The sequence below is a fragment of the Thunnus maccoyii genome, chromosome 8, assembly GCF_910596095.1.
Source record: "Thunnus maccoyii chromosome 8, fThuMac1.1, whole genome shotgun sequence".
NCBI classification, from domain to species: Eukaryota; Metazoa; Chordata; class Actinopteri; order Scombriformes; family Scombridae; genus Thunnus; species Thunnus maccoyii.
In genome coordinates, this window is record NC_056540.1 from 30,020,711 (window position 1) to 30,037,522 (window position 16,812).

General features: G+C 41.8%; 1 protein-coding gene across 8 annotated transcripts in view; it reads left to right on the forward strand.

Moving 5' to 3' along the window:
* Positions 1-16,812, forward strand: part of ppargc1b (peroxisome proliferator-activated receptor gamma, coactivator 1 beta) — a 108,027-nt gene that overhangs the window by 66,232 nt on the left and 24,983 nt on the right. For all 8 annotated transcript variants that reach the window (XM_042418143.1, XM_042418142.1, XM_042418137.1 and 5 more), the window contains 2 exons: positions 6,435-6,620; positions 12,512-12,712. In XM_042418143.1, coding sequence (XP_042274077.1) covers positions 6,435-6,620; positions 12,512-12,712 — 387 coding nt within the window. The remainder of the gene's footprint in view (positions 1-6,434; positions 6,621-12,511; positions 12,713-16,812) is intronic.

Genomic DNA, 16,812 nt, shown 5'->3' on the forward strand with positions numbered 1-16,812 from the left:
GTGGTTGTTCAGGGAGTGAAGGGAGCTTCGTTATAACTCCATGCGCTGAGATTTAATGTGGATTCAAAGGTGCAAAACGTGAGTAGAGACTCGCTGCTCTCACCTCTCAGCTGTTTCACAGGGCTAATCGTGTTATGAACTGCGTTTGACCAAGTTCAGGACGGCTCTATTCCCTTTGAAAGATCGAAAATTCGTCAGTTTTTCAAAATGTTACTGACACTTTAAACTGTGACAAAGTGTTTGAAACACACTGATTCATTTGATATTCCTTTAACGCATCTAACCCTGTCGGAGTTGAATGATGTATATCCTAACAAGCAATCAGTAGCAAAGAGGTCAGAGGTCACTGCGCTCACAATAAATACGACATGACGCTCAGATGTACGATTTAGAACTGCTAGAAAAAAAGGAAATAAAAACAGAGAAGGCATCGCTCCTCGCTGAGCTGCTCGGCTGCCTGTTTCCTCCTCCCGGCATCTGTGACTCATGTTGTGTAGCTGTCGGGGGGCTTCATCATTATTCAGAGTCAGCGCGGCGTTGGGAACACGCCGCAGTCACATTCACTGGACGCCTGTCACCTTCTGCTGCTGCAGAGAGGATGTTCAGACACTTCACGTGTGTTGTCTGTGTGTAGTGTTTACTTGTTTTGTACGTGCCTGTGTGTTTTTAAATTATAAATGCGCGGGATGTCTCCTTGTTGTGTGTGTGTGTGTGTGTGTGTGTGTGTTAACATGTGACAAGTGGCAATCTCTGCCTATACTTGTGTTTGAGTGGGTGTGACAGAGACAAACCAGCAGAGCGTCATATAAGGCAGAGGATCGCTGCTTTGGTATGTGACGCAGATGACATCACATGACAGTTGCCATGTGTTCATGTGTATGTGCTGTTCATTCTCTGTGTGTGTGTGTGTGTGTTTGGGAATGTGTGTGTCGTGCCCAAGGATGTTTTTATTGATTGACAGCTGCGATGGAGAGAAGTAGGGGAGAGAGCGAGCGATGACGGAGGAGAGAGAGAGAGAGAGAGAGAAGGGCTCAGTGGAAAAAAAAAAAAGAAATCAATCAGCTTGTCTTCCGAGTTTATGAGAGAGAGAGAGAGATGGAAGGATGGATGGAGAAAAGAAGAAGGGAGCAGATGATGGAGAAGAGGGATGAAAGAGAGGACCGAGCAAGAAAGGGAAGTGGAAAAAGAGAAGAGAAGGAGGAGAGGATAGAGGATAAAAGGAAGAAAGAAGGAAAAAGGAAAGAGGGAAGGAGGACAGAGGAAAAGACTGGAGGGAAGAACAGAGGAAGAGAGGGAAAAGAGTGGAAGAGGAAACAACAAACTGAGGGGTAGAAAAGAGGAGAGAAAAGAGAAGGAGAAGATGAGGGGTGAGGAGGGAGATGAGAGATGTTGAGTAGAAAGTGGAAGATGAGGCAGATGGATGAAAAAAAAGATTAAAGAAAACTGAAAGAAAGAAAGAGAGAATAGATTGTGAGGAGAGGAACGATGACAAGCGAGAAATAAAGAAGAAAAACGGCGTGAGGAAACAGGAAACGAGTAGAAAGTTTAAAGATAGAGGAGAGGAGAAAACAGAGCAGAGGAATGAGAAGAAAAGAGGAACAGGAATGGAGATGAGAAACGACCAAACTGAAGGAGAGGAATGGAGGGAAGCGGGGAAAGAAAGAGAGGAGAAAAGATGGATGGATGAAGAGGAAAGAAGCAAAAATAAAGAGGAGAGAAGGAGGGGGATGCTTAGGGAAAAGGAGAGAAAGACTGAATGGAGAGAAAAAGGAACAGATGAAGGAAAGAGAAGTCAAAGAGGGATACTGAAGAGAGAGCAGAAGATACGAGATGAAAGAGGGAAGGAAGGATGTATTGAGCGAGTGAGTGGTGTAGGGCGCACGTGAGAGGGATGTGACCTGCATGCTAACAGTATCTCACACACACACACACACACACACACACACACACAGTGAGGTGAAAACACACACCTGCATTAGCAACTGAAGGGAGAGGAAGCAATGGGAGGGTCTTATAGAGGACATCCTCCTCCCTCCTTCCCCTCCTCTTTATGGTTTTCTACCAAGTCACGACTTCCCTCCTCCTCCTCCTCCTCCTTCTCTCCATCCATCGCTCCTCCTCTCTCGCTCTTTTATTCTCTCTCTTCTGACCCACATCTCTCTTTTTCTCCCTCTCACAATCTTTCCCATTCCCATCCTTTTCCTTCTCTTAATTCTTGCATCCACTTCTTTCCTTTCCTCTCCTCTTTCTCCCTCCTCCTTTTTCCCCTTTACACTCCCCTCTCTCTCTCTCTCTATCCCCTCATCCTCCCCTCCTCACACCACTCTGCTGATTGGCTCTTTGTTATTATTTCTCCTCTGGTCTACTGTGTAACTCTGCTCTGTAATTTATGAAACCTTAAATGATATCAGCTCATATTATCCATTCCTTGACCCAAATAAACACTCCTCAGACAGATCAAATAAACACACACTGTGAGGCAGCGCAGGGACGGTTGTACTTGGCGTTGTATGAGGTCGTAGATCAAAAAGTCGGGAGCACTGATCATAAATACAGCATGATATTTTAGTGATTAAATAACTAAAGTTGGACCTGGTTTGCTGGATGATGGGGAGAAGACGGTGTGTGTTTGTGTACGCGGATGTGTGGGATTATGAAGTACTTTGGTGGTCATAGTGATGAGAAATAAGATGAACTTTATCTTTTATCTGACACATCCGTGGTAATTAGTATTATATGTTCCGAATCTATGAAAAAGTAAGCAGTATTTTAAAACCATAAATAGTACATTGAGATTAAAACACACAGTGAGACATGCATAAAATAATGAGACGGGAACTGCAGGGAGGGAAGAGACGAGATAGAGATTGATGATCAGGCACTGCTGTGTAGAAGCTGTTTTCCAAAGAGATAATTAGCATTAAATTATAAATTCATGACAAATCCAATGTGTAATCTGTTAGTTAATTTTTTTTTTAATTTTTTGTGAAATGTTGGCTGAAACAGATAATAAAAAATGTACTTGTTGTTATTGATTGTTGAAAGTAAACCATTCTGTTTTCATAGGAGGACTCGATGCTTAGCTAGCCGCTAGCTTCTGCAGCAAATCTAGCCGTGATCCAATTTTACATAAAACAGCTAAACAAAATGATGAAAATATGGTAGTTAGTCCTGTTTACATGTTGAACATTAAACCTAAACAAAATTTTGATAGATAATGAATACTTGTAGTCAGTTAATTTATTAATCATGAAAAAAATGTAAACATCTAAACTGTAAGCAACACTAACGTTAGCTAGCTAAGCTACACCAGGACAATTTTAACAGTTTACCAGACATCAATGACTGTATTGTAACTAAGCACTGTGATAACATTTTAAAATAGTTAACACAGAATATACTTAAAATGTCTGTTTTTAAAAAAATGTTCTCAAAGCGGCAGACTTTGTTTCCGTTTTGTGGTAGTTTCACAGCTGCTCCGCTTTGTTGCCTGTTCATATGTGCGTTTTAAAAATATATCAGTGGCTGAGTAATGTTCATTCACTATAAAAGGCTGCAACACGTACACTGTCAGGCTAAAAACATGTGACCATAAATAGCCAGAAATATATATCAATACCAGTTCTGCGTGTCATATTCTCACCAGAGCTAAATTAGGCTGAAGTTATTTCAAGTTATGAGACAAATATGTTTACTCATGAGTGTGAAGTTCATTCTTGACTTTGGAAACAGTAGCTTTGTGCTTGGCTTAGTCATTCAGTTTGAGATGAATACTGAGGAAACCTGATAGTGAATTCAGTTTGAGGTAGTTGGTGTAACTGGTCGACCCTGTCTGCTTGCCCAGTGAGATGAATGGAGATGGGTGTGTGTGTGTGTGTGTGTGTGTGTGTGTGTGTGTGTGTGTGTGTGTGTGTGTGTGTGTGTGTGTGTGTGTGTGTGTGTGTGTGTGTGTAGGCGTATAAGACAGAGACAGACTGAGAGACCGTTAACAGAGCATGTTTCCTCGTCACACATACAATAGGACATTGATCTCCTGCTCTTCTGTGGAAAGAGCACACACACACACAAACACACACATTTTCAGTAGAAGTACACAATGCTTGACTTCCTTGTAAAATTCCAGTTTGACTGCTCCCTTTTCCCAAAGGTTCCCTCCTTCTTACACTCTTCTTTCCTCCATCCCCAAATTTTCCCTCCCTCATTCACCTCCCTCAAGAGACCATATAACCACTTCCTCGCACATTGAGTCACGTACACACACTTCCTGCTCTTCTCTTTTCTTCTGTTCTCACAATGATATGGCTCAATGTTTTTTGTCTGAATCTCAGCCATGTATTATGACTGCAGACCATGTAGCTGATAATTCTCTGTCTTGACTTCTTGAGAAGGTCCCAGTGTTTCATTAGGGGGGTTGAGGAGTTCTTGATGGTGTTCCAGAGGTTTGCAAAGGGTTTCCATGATTCCATGGGAGCATTTTAGGGATTCTTGACAGGGTCTCATTGGTTTTTTGAAGGGGTTTAAAAGGTTCTTTATGGGGTTATATAGTTTTAGGAGTCTTGGTGAGTGGGTTGGGGTGTTGTAGGGGTTCTTGAGGCGGTTTTAGAGTCTCTTGACAGGAGCTCCACAAGTCTTTGAAGGGGTTTGAGACATTCTTTAAGTTTTAGAAGTTCTTGAGAAGAGTTGAGGGGTTCCTGAGGAAGTTTTAAAGATACTCCATAGGTGCTGTGCAGTCCTGAGGTGCTGGGGGGGTTACAGGGGTCCTGGAGAGGATTTCAGGGTTACTTGAAAGGCTTACAAAAGTTTTAAAAGGTGTTCCAGGGGATTATGAGAGTGTGCCATGGATTCATGATGGGGGTGGCAGGCTCTGTGTTGGAGTTAAGGGGACTTAAGTGATTCCTGGGTTTCATACGGAGTTTCCCTAATGGGGATCCATCCGTCAAAAGTATACACGGTTTAATTTCAGTGTAATTATTACACAGACATTATTAAGAAGTCATCAGTGAATTAAAGAAAACAAGTTGCCATTAGGTCTATAACTAACAATTATTTTAATTATCGATTACTCTGTTGATAATTTTCTCAATTGATTGTTTGCTCTATAAGATGTTAGAAAATGGTGAAAAATTTCGATCACTGTTTCCCAAAGCCCAAGATGCAAACTGAAGTGTCTTGTTTTGTCCTGACTAACAGTCCAAAACCCAAATATACTCAGTTTACTATTGAAGAAGACCAAAGAAACGAGATAATGTTCACATCTGAGAAGCTGAAACCAGAGAATTTGGGCATTTTTTCTTAAAAAATGATTCAAAATGATGAATCAAGTATCAACATAGTTGGTGATTAATTTTCTTTAGATCAACTAAATGATTAATTGTTACAGTACTAGTCGCAATAGTAAAGCAATGCAGTCTTTAGCAACATAATCTTCACTGCTCTTACTTTGTGGGTCTAGTTTTATCTCCTCAACCTCATCTTTGCCTTGTCTGACATTTTTTTTTGTGTACAGTGCAAGTTATTTACTTTTTAAAATACTACGCAGTTCACAAATTATCTGGAGACTTTGCTGACTGCAAAAAAAACAAAAACCATTTGCTACCATGACCAAAGAGTTCACAGATTATAAACTCACTAAACAGAGCAGCTCATTTCACTGATTAAACACCCCCTCAGGCAATGAAGGGGAACTAATCACCTGAAGACTCTTGGGTCATGGTTGCACTTTGTTGTTAGCCACGGGTAGATGTGCAGGATAAATGCACGGAGACGCCTCCACAATGACGACTGGTGTGTGTGTGACATATTTTCTGTCTAATCCTGCATTGTGCCTGGGCAGATGCCTCTATTGGTTTCAGTGTCGAACCTCCTCTAACATGGAAGTCTCATTATCTGTAATGAGTAGCTGTTGAGAGATGAGGGGCTGTTGATGAGAGCTTCTTGTGACTCCGACAGTGAACAGTGTAATAATATACAGTATATGCCAGATGATGGAGGCTTTTATCCAAAGTGCCTCACAGTACTTCAACTGCATACATATTTTAGAAAGGGTGGCCCAATGGGAACTAAACCCCTAATTCTAACAATGGTAGAGCCGACACCGAGCAACGGACTTCAGAGAAAACACCAACTGTGGCAGTGTCTTACAGGGAGCCAAATTATTTCTCATGTTTCATAGTTTGTGTTTCAATTCAGGGAGCAATAATTTCCTTTGTGGCCACATAAAAAGAGCAAAGTGTGAGACAAGAGTGACGCAGGCGAACTTGTTCATATCACACCGAGGATCTCTCCAGCTGTAATGTTCACGTTTTACAAAGTGACTCATGCACTTTTGTCGCATCCCCAAAAAAAGAACAAACCCGCCTGGGAGATGTGCTTTAATCTCGATGTTTGACTAACATGACCTTTCCCTCTCTCTTCCTCTCTTTTTCCATCTTCAGTATGGGGAGGAGGAGGTGTGTTCGGACCGTTTGGACACTGACTTCCCGGACATCGACCTCTCCCAGCTGGACACCAGCGACTTTGACAGCGTCAACTGTCTCAGCGAGCTGCAATGGTGCAACGATCAGCCGGCGGATGCGTCACCGGCTTCCATCCACTACAGTACAGCAGATGAGCTCTTTGAGGTGAGGCTTTCACCAAAATACATGTACAAGTAGATACAGCTAATGAAGGACCGCTTCCAACCTTGGACATATAGTTCATCAAATGCATCAGAAATATGTCTCACCACCTTTATGGTCAAACACATTTCCTTCCAACTTGCTAAATGATTGCAGTTATGCGCTGATTATAAATGTTATAATTAAAAAATCATTAATTATAATAAGATTTATTGAAAGTTGGTTAAAGGACCATTTCGCTGATTTCCAACCGTATCTCTAGCTTTCCAAATTAGGGATATAATGTGAAAAAGGCCTGCAGTTGTTGACAATGTTCTTTGTCTCTGGGGCGCAGTTGTAAAATCTGTTGTTCTTCCGACACCAGCGCTGTCATTTGACGTGTAAAGTGACATATTTGGGGCCAAGGAAGAACTACAGGTTATTTCAGCTTGGATTTCAAGTCTCCGCCTCAGGGTAGCCAGGGGACTTTCTCTAGATGCCACTCAAAAACAAAACTTCCTTGTTTTCTTCACTTGTATTACAAACTACCTACATTTCCAATAGTGAAAATTGCATCCCAAAATATGAACACAGATGATGTTACAGACAAGGATACATTTGACAGTGTTTTGGCTGACTTAGATATTCAACTATTTATTTGAGCCAGAGTTTATGGCCAAAGAAATGCAGCATAGAGGGGCTGACGCTGCTGCTGCAATAGCTGCAATGCATCCTGGTACATGTAGGTACTGCCAGAACGGCTCAATGAGCAGGAAAACTCAGCTTTCTCGGTCAGTATAGTGCACACTGAAGACTTTATTGCTTCAATTGACTGCATTTACCATCAACACTGATTGGACATCCACATAAAACGTGAAGAAATTTCCCTTGAATCATACTGACAGATAATTACTTTTTCTTGAGCCTTTATGCAATTTTCACATGCACCTAGTAAAGTCCAACATCAGGTGGTAAACATTAGTGAAAACATTGCTTTCATGTTCCTTTAGAACACACAGTATCACACCCGTAAGACAGACAAGCAGATATTTAACAGCTTTGCATGTTTGGATTTTGCCTCAAGACGAAATTGATGCAATTGATGAACAGGTACGGTTCTACAGGCACAAATAAACCCGTGTACAAGGACAGAACCTCCTTTTTCAGCAAATTCAAGATCAGATTGTTTCCGGCTTAAGGCTAATCCACAGAGTTGGCACCCTGAAGCCCCATTATAACTGGAAAGTTCTGGGGTCTAATCTGATTTAGGAACAACATGCTGCTGGACCCTAAACACAACATCAATATTCCAGCACTGACAGAAGCCTTTCTGAGTAGCTGAACCTGTTGCTCAGGATACTTGTTAAACGTATTACAATTAATTGGGGAGTTGGTGTTGTGCCAGTAATGAGGTACAGTGCTATGGTGATGCTCAGGGATTTCAAACTGGTGATTCAGGGTGGTCTTTAGAACGACTCCTGTCTTCTTCTTTGATATGTTTGTGCAGTCCGTCCTTCAGTACATTTAGTAAGAGATGCAGAATCCAAACAGCAGCATCAAAAAGTTCTTTCTAAGTTTCTAAGGAGATTTCATCATGTGCCCAATGTCACACTTGTCAGATTTAGACAAATTCACCATATTTTCTGAAATATCCTCTACATCAGAGTATGAAGAATAGCCGGCCGAAATAATAATACAGTCTTGGTTTGGCTTTATTGTACCAGCAAAGAAAATATGTACAGTATGACCACATGATAATATTTGTTTAATTATATGTATATGCATACACATGCATGACTAAGCAAAAGCAGAAGTTATTTTTTGACCCATGTCGTTTGGCAAAACCAGTGATGAACATGTTATCTTGATGTGGTCACTTAACGCATGCAGCGCACTCGTAACCGCACAAACCTTTAATGAATCTGGGCCTCGGGGTCAGTTGGTTGAACAGCCAAAGTTTCCTTTTGCTTTTGACACGTGTGAAACACCAACCCCCCCCCCTTCCACCTGATCTCTGTGCTGAAGCCTGAACATGCAGCATGTCTCAGAGGTCGTTGCCAAGAAAGTAATTCCCAGTTATGCTGTTTGTAACATGATGATGGAAGCGGGCGTCGATCGGCCCGACGCATCTAAGAGCGCCAATGAAATCCCAGAGGCTTCGGTATCGGCTCGATGAATTCAGGGAATACCTTTCTTATTTTTATCTATCTGAAAGCCGACTCCGGATCATTGATCGTCTGAAGGTTTCCAGCCCCGGCGATGTCTGGTGGTCCCATTACAGAGGCTAAATTGAGTGCATCTCAAGAATAAAAAAAAAACAACAACAACAAAGAGATAAAGTAGCATTTAAGTCCAGATCATCGGCTATGTAATGCATCTCTGCTGGTGGAAATTGCTCTGATGCTACCATAGAGTATTGGTTAAATGAAGACAGGCAAAGCATGATGGGAGGTGCAGGTGAATTAAACACTGTCTGTGTCTATACTCTGTGTCTATTTCAGGTTTTATTCTTATTTCGATTCTCATTAGCCGACGTCTGAGTGACTCTTTGTCTTCCTGCTGTCGACACAGAATAAGACAGAGACAGAGTTGGACAGACTGAAAGCTCTACTGTACATTGACAGTAATAGGTATCGGTACCGTTTTGACGACATAATCTCGATGAGAAAGAGGCAACAACAACACGCTTCGTTAACGGGATCTGCTACTGACAACGTTCAACCGATAAAGACTTCAAGAAGAAAGACAAAAGGGAAGATATGACACGGAAACAGACACATTTATCTGTTATTTAATCCCTTTTCTGATCTTTTTCTTTCTTTCTTTCTCAAATACTTTGACTATTTTACTTGCTGTCTTGTCTCTAGCTCTTTCTTCATCTCTTTTCGATCTTTATCTGACTTTCTTTCATTGTCCTTCTTCGTCTCTCACCCGTACGTTTCCTGTCATAATCGCTTCTCGCTCTCGTAGTTCTACTTTTCATGCGTCTTTTCTGCCTTCTTTCTTGGACTTTCTCTGTCTCTGTGCCTCTTGCTCACCCTCATAACTAATTGAAGCTATATTTTATAGATGGTACACATAGTTTTACTTTTATACACACTGTCTGAGACAGAGGCTGAACTGAGGGGCTCAGTATAAGATAAATAAGCAGTTATGTTCCCGTAAATCATGCAAAGATATTCCAGTAAAGCCCCAGAACCAAAATATAGACCTGGAAATATACATAACACGTTAAGAAAGAAGGTTCTGTTTTTTTCTCAGCTACCTCCGCCGCCACCCACCAACCCCACCGACCCAAATTCCTCCCCGACCGTATGATATTTTAGCCGATATCTTATCGATCAGACTTTTACAGAGGAGCAGACGGTCAGACGGCGCTGGGTTATAAACACACAGTAATGAATAGAGTGATAAGCAGACAGATGAAGCCCCGTCGTGTCTCTGTCTCTCTTCTGCCGTCTGTCAATACACCACTTATTTACAGTAAACGTATCGGAATCTAATCCCATGTCGGGAGGGATTGATTAGTGTGTGTGTGATCGCATGGTAGGACTTCATTTAACCTTGGAGAGTGTAGAGAGACAAATTGACAGAGGTGAAACACACACAAGGTTAAGGTAATTGTATATGATTACCTTAATGATATATATCATATGTATATTGACAGATAAACAATTGAACTGCCTTCTATCTGTCACTGATATAACTTTCTGTCTCTCTTTTGCTGCGTCTGTTTCTTTCCCATTTACAGTTGAATTCATTATTATCCAGGAAATCTGATTAATCTGATTAATTCCTTGTAATCTAATTAATATAATCAGGTAATATCCATTAGTGCCTTTGAATGTACAAATAGGAAATGTTAAAACCACGTATCAGAAGCTGGATTCAAACCCATACCTGTAATGATGTAAGATGGACAAAAAATAACATAATTAACCTAAACCCAAATATAATTATCAGGAAAATCAGCATTTTTATGTCCCGGTTAAATTATGCTTACTCATGCATACGTTTTTTCGTCGAGAATTTGTGAGTGAAAGAGCAGCAGCGAGCCTGAGAGACGGGAGAGTAAATGAAATAATAAATAGTTTGGCAGCCGAGATAGAGCCGGATGATAAAAAAGAGAGAGAGAGAGACAGATGAATGGAGCTCGGTGGCTTCCCGTAGGCCAGCCGTGCTATCACCTCTCCACCAGACTCCGCTCTCAGCAAGATGGCAGCAGCTCCGTAACCAGTAAACAACCCCCTCTCTGGATGTACCGGAGCGACGGAGGGGAAGAAAAAGAGCACATTTTTTGGACTGAAATTACATTATTAGCAAGTATCTTCAAATTTTTTTTTATCATTTTCATGCTTGAAAATTGAGGCATTCAGCACACAGGATGTAGTTTGTTTTTTTTTTGAGGGGGGGGAAAACGGAATCTCTTCAATCATATGAGCGGTGGACAATGCAGGCAGGTCATTGATAAAAGTCCTGTTTCAGCAAACACGTGTATTGTTCTTTTCTAATGAGGTTAAAGGTCAGAGCCACACCATCCTATGTTAATGAATAACAGCTGATGAAGGAGGATGAGGAGTAGGGGGATTCAGCAATGACACAAACTTCCTAAAGTCTCCTTTTTTCTGTCAGCAGAGGACAATAATTTCACGCACATTGCAGACGTTCCATGTCTGTCGATGACAGTGAAGCGATATCGGTTGCATTTTTCACATCTTATTTTGTCAAAACGACTAGTTTGTATTTACTGCACAAGACTTTTCTCTCTGTAAAGGTATTCCTTAAAAATAAAACTGCTCTTATTGATTTATGGGATTTTGGTGTTTTGGGTCCAATTAGCTGTTGAGTGGTTTTCATTTGGAGGAAATTAATGTTACAGGAAATAAAAATGCCGTGTTTCCTCCCAAAAATGTTTTATAGCATCATGCAGGAAGAAATGAGAGGAAATAGACCAGCATGCAAAGGTATTTTGGGTTATAAGAAAAGATAATTGCCAGCTTTTTCTTTACTAGAAAAGCTTAATGTCAATGCTATGTATAGATGTTTCTATATCACTTATACTCCACAACAAGGAGGAGTGGGTTTCTAATAAAAGCAAACATTACAGACTTCTGATATGTAAAGCCCGGGAGGAGGCTCAAAACAAACCGGTTTGTACAAAGTTTCATCTGATCTCATCTGAAGGTAAAAGTGTTTACAGCTGTTCTGAAAGGCCGGGCCAATACCCTCCAATCTCAGAGAGGAGCGAGACACAATCGTTGTTCAGATGGGGGGTAATGTTGCAGACTTTCAGGCAATCTTTTGTCAGATGCATTTGTAGTGTTGAACTCTTTGGAAACACAGAAATTGCCAGAAGTAGTTGTGTGAAGAATGGGGGGAAAAAAGGGAGCTTGAGAGAGAAGTTTAATACTGGCTTTCACTCACACCTGTGATTGTCAGATTGTCAGCTACAGAAAGTGACAAAAATTGTCAGCTGATGATCTGACAAGCACTTTGTTTGAAGTGTAATGACTTAAGATAGTAAAGGGTAAATGGACTGCTTTTATATAGTGCTTGTCGAGTCTACCGACCACTTTAAAAGCACTTTACAGCACAAACCGATGTTCACCAGTTCACACGCATTCAAACACTGATGGCGGAGGCCGCCATGCAAGGTGCCAACCTGCTCATCAGGAGTGACGGAGCACTTTTTATCCAAAGCGCTTTACAATGTTTCTAATGATGTCACTTCAACATGCGGACTGGAGGAGCCGGGGATCGAGCCACCGACCTTCTGAGCGAAAGCCAGTTTCCCTTACATAAGCAAATTAATCAGAAAGTAACTTTAGAAATGCTCTAAACATCTCAGACTGTGCTTCTCTGTAACTGCATCGTACTATTTGAGTTGTCATTTTCTTTTGTTTGACTCCCTCCAGATAGAAGAGGAGAATGCGGCTTTGCTCGCCGCTCTTACCGACAGCCTGGACGGCATGGTGGATGCCGAGGTGGGCGGGCTCTCCGTCTTCCCCGCCCTGGGGGAGGAGCCCGACCAGGAAGAGGAAGAAGAAGACAATCTTCCTCTCAGCGCGGAGGACTTCAGCCAGTCACTGGGGGCCGAGACAGAGGACCCATCTCTAGTAAGAACAGCTTTTTACTTCCTGTGACGAGGCAGTTCTTCTTGGACATTGTTACTGAAATGAAATAGAGAGAAACCTGTGATCAGAACACTAATTTCCAACTCTCCCAGGGTCCCTCAACCTCACATTTGCAACACGTATCTGAACTTTTACCCCCCATTTAACTTCTTGATATTTACACCTCAAATACCGTTGGGTTATTTTTTTTTCTGTGGATCACAAGTCTCACAAGTAGCTCAAAAACCGCCACCTGTTGAAGCAGAGCCTTTTAATACGTGCTTCAAACACCGTCTGCCGCCTCTCTCCCCCTCCACCACCATGCTGTGTCTCTCCTTTCCCATGCTCTCCCTCTCTCTTTCTCCCCAGTATCTTAATCTGTGTCGCGTTTGCTAACCTTGATGGTCCCCCTTGTCGGCCTGCGAGGCTCAAAGTCCGCCTTTAACTCCAGGAAAACAGGGGCGCTGAGGCACACAGTAACCTTTCATCCTGTCTGTGTGTGTTTGTGTGTGTGTGTGTGTGTGTGTGCCTTGTTGTATTTCTGTATTTCTAAGGACCACTTGTCCTTATAAAAACAGAAAAAAAAAGATTTTAAATCCTCCAGAGTGAGGACATATTGCTCATCTTTATTCGAAGGGTGTGTGGAGGGACTGAACTTCATTTTGGGGTAACATAAGAACTTAATTACTTTTCAGATATATTAGGTCAGCACTAAATTAGTTTGAAATTTGGAAGTAGCAGTAGGATTTTACCAAAAATAAGTATTTTTGACAACTTAAAATTAAATAAATGACACAGAAATTACAATTTCAAATGCCAGTACCAATATATCTATCTAAATAATATAAAAAATAATCATTTACAGTGTTTAATTTAGGTTATCAAATAGGGAAAATGAAAATTAGAGAACAGATCTGTTCAGCAGAGCTTTAAGGAAGATGTACACTACATGGCCAAAAGTGTGCGGACAGCCAAACATTATATCCATATGTGATAGTTAAACATTTCACTTCTAAACCACGGCATGCCTCCACTACTCTGGTTTCAGGCTTTCTACAACATTTTCGAAGCCGACTGCAGGGATTTTCTCCCATTCGGCCACGAGAGCTTTAGTGAGATTAGCCGCCGATGTTGGTCGATAACTCGCCGTTCCAGTTCATCCTAAAGGTGCCAGATGGGGTTGAGGTCAAGGCTTTATGCAGGCTGGTCACGTTATTCCAAACCCAAACTGGGAAACCTATTTCTTAATAGACCCGGCTTTGTGCACGCTGTCATGTTGAAACAGGAAGGTTCCATAAATTAGATTAGAATAAAGGCAGTGGATAAAGTCAGTTAAAAGTCAGGTTTAGCTTTAAGTAACAGCTAAGAGTCCTCACAAATATAGACATCCAAACATGTGTGTGTGTGTGGTCTTCCAGCACGTGCTCTAGTTTATGTGTGTTTGCTTGTTTTCATCCCCTCTTCTCTTTTCACACAGTGCTGCTGGCTGCCTCTCTCTCTCTGCCTGGGCCCCTCTATCCTTCCCTGAATCAGACTTCTAGGAACTTGTTTTTCTGTCCTCACTCTCCCCCCGCTATCAGCCCCGGCCTGCACCTGAGCAACGCCCCCCTCCCCCCGCCCTCCCCAAAAAACACTTTAAACGTCCATCTCATCTGGAACAACAAATTTCCGTATCCCTTTACAGTGAATATCATGCCCTACTTTCCCCGTCGGTTCACTCCGGTGTCAGAAGAATGCAGGCCTGTACCCGGCTCCGGAGTATAATCGAATGAGGAAGCTGTTTCACCGCAATAAACGACTTATGATTACAGCTGTAATGCGGCCTTATTGCGCTTGTCAAGATGAATCTGGCCCGTTTCCTCAATTTAACTTAAATTTCATAGCAAACGGGCTGTTTACAGGGTTTTTCTTGTGTGCACCGTGATTTCGCAGCAGCCTACAAAGATGCTATTGTTTTGCGTTCAAGTGTCATGCCGGTTGGCTGAATACCTACGGCGTAAATATTCACTGAGCTGCACCGGCTTCCCATTTGCAATTACACACCGAGTTGTACTATAAACCAAGTCTGCCAGTGAAGGTTTGTTAAGCTCTGAAAAGGGAGGTCGGATGTGTAGCAACACTTAAAGTTCAAGGGAAGCCAACTGTGAGAAGCAGGACTCCCCCCAAAAAAAGACAAGAGTTCTGCTTGAAGGGGTTAATAACCTCATTAGGCTGGTAGGAAGCAAATAAATGGTGATTAATATGGTGTGAGCTGAGTGTAAGAGAGAAAAACAAAAATAAATGCCTTTACAAAAATTACAACCTATGTTTTATGCAGTAAATGACAAGAAGTCATATGGCAGGTTTCATAAACCCAAATTTAAGAGTTGTTAAAATAAGTTTCAAAGCCAATCCAACCATTTAGTAAAGCATATTATATAAGCAGCATATATATCTATTTTACTGGTTTAAGGTCACAGCAGAAACTCATTTAAGATGTATATTTAAATTTGTCCCATAAGGGTCTTTTATCATTAAAGTGTTGAGAGTCTTATATACTTGTAATGTGAAAGATGTCACTTGTAGTGACGACCCCGCTCTGCAGGTCCCTTCGGCTCTACTGAGCGTTTTAGCGACTTTCAGCTCATTGTTTTGGTTTTGCAGCACACAACTAGTCTCATGGCTCCCATCAGCATTGTTTCCAGGTGCAGCAGGTAGCTGTTTTTCACCCAAAAAAAAGTCCTGTTACCCACTGCCCAGCACCAAACTGCAGACAGACAAAAGTTAAAAACCAGCTGTTGAACATCGCGAAGCATTTAGCAGCTAAAAAGCCAGATCTTTTCTTGGGGAATCGGTGCAGATCGAGACAGTGCTGAAATGAGAGTGAGTATCACTCTTTGATGTTTTACAGCTTCTTCTGTTGCCCATAAGTGGCCAAAAAAACCAGTTAACGTGGGTTCACGGAGGCAGGATCATCTGTCATATTTGACCCTCTGATCTCTGATTTATTTGAGAGTGCTCCACTGTTTGTTGCATCACAGGATCTGACTGGCATTGGAAAGAAAAATGACCAGGGGAAAGGGACATTCCTTCCAAATTGGTGGGAATGATAAGGACTTCATTGACCTTAGATGGTTCAGTGCAGGAATCAGGGTAGTTTGGTGGTTTAGGAAGCCAAAGACATGCCAAGCCTCGCAGTGATAATCATGAGTGTGCGTCCACAGTAAGCTGGCATGGTAACAGCAAACAGGACACAGTGACAGAACCGGTTTTGTTGCTGCAGTATGTTAAATGCCATGGAGGTATTGTTTATTCCAAAACAACAAGTCAGCGATACCGAGAGGTCGAGCCGCCGTACGCCGTCGCCTTCGCTGTTGTGTTGCAAAACATTGCCAACCTCACACATGACTGCTCTGCCCTTGTTTAACCTTGAGGACTCCTTGGTTATCAGTCAACCTGTGTCAAAATAAGACTGATGGCAGGGTGGTTAATCAGTTACACCTGCCAGTTTCCATCTAGCAAGAAGGTCAAATGAGACTGGGTCGGTTCAGTGAGTCACAGGCAAAAAGTGAAAATACCCACTTAACGGTATATACTGAAAAGAACATGATCAAGTATGGCATAAGTCAGAAACCCTCTCCATCATGCAGCTGTCAGCTTGGTCTTTCAGTCTTTCAGAATTTTCCTAAACTGCAGAAAATCTCAGTTTTCACACCATGAAAGGATTAAGGGGAGGAGACCCTACAGGAACAGGAAGCAATTTGACTTTGACAAAGCAGATTGGGAAGTAATGGTGTGGTGTTTGGGGACAGATGGGCGTTGCAGTTACTTAAAAGCTGCACAAAGTCAATTCTGTGATGGAAGTGAAGTTTCTGTAGATAGAAGTTGAAACCTGAAACCTAAAAAAAACAAAAGTTTAGTTTAGGCTTTTAGTTCATAAACTATAAGCTTGTGCTCAGCTTAGTGATTAACTGCTGCTGCGCTGCATGTTACTAGAAAGTGTAAATATGGTTAATTTATCCTGCCGTTTTTATGACTACAGTAGTAGCTACTGTAGGAGCCTCTCATGATTTATCTTGGAGCAGCACTGCACGTGTCACCACAGCTTTTTTCCACAAATACTG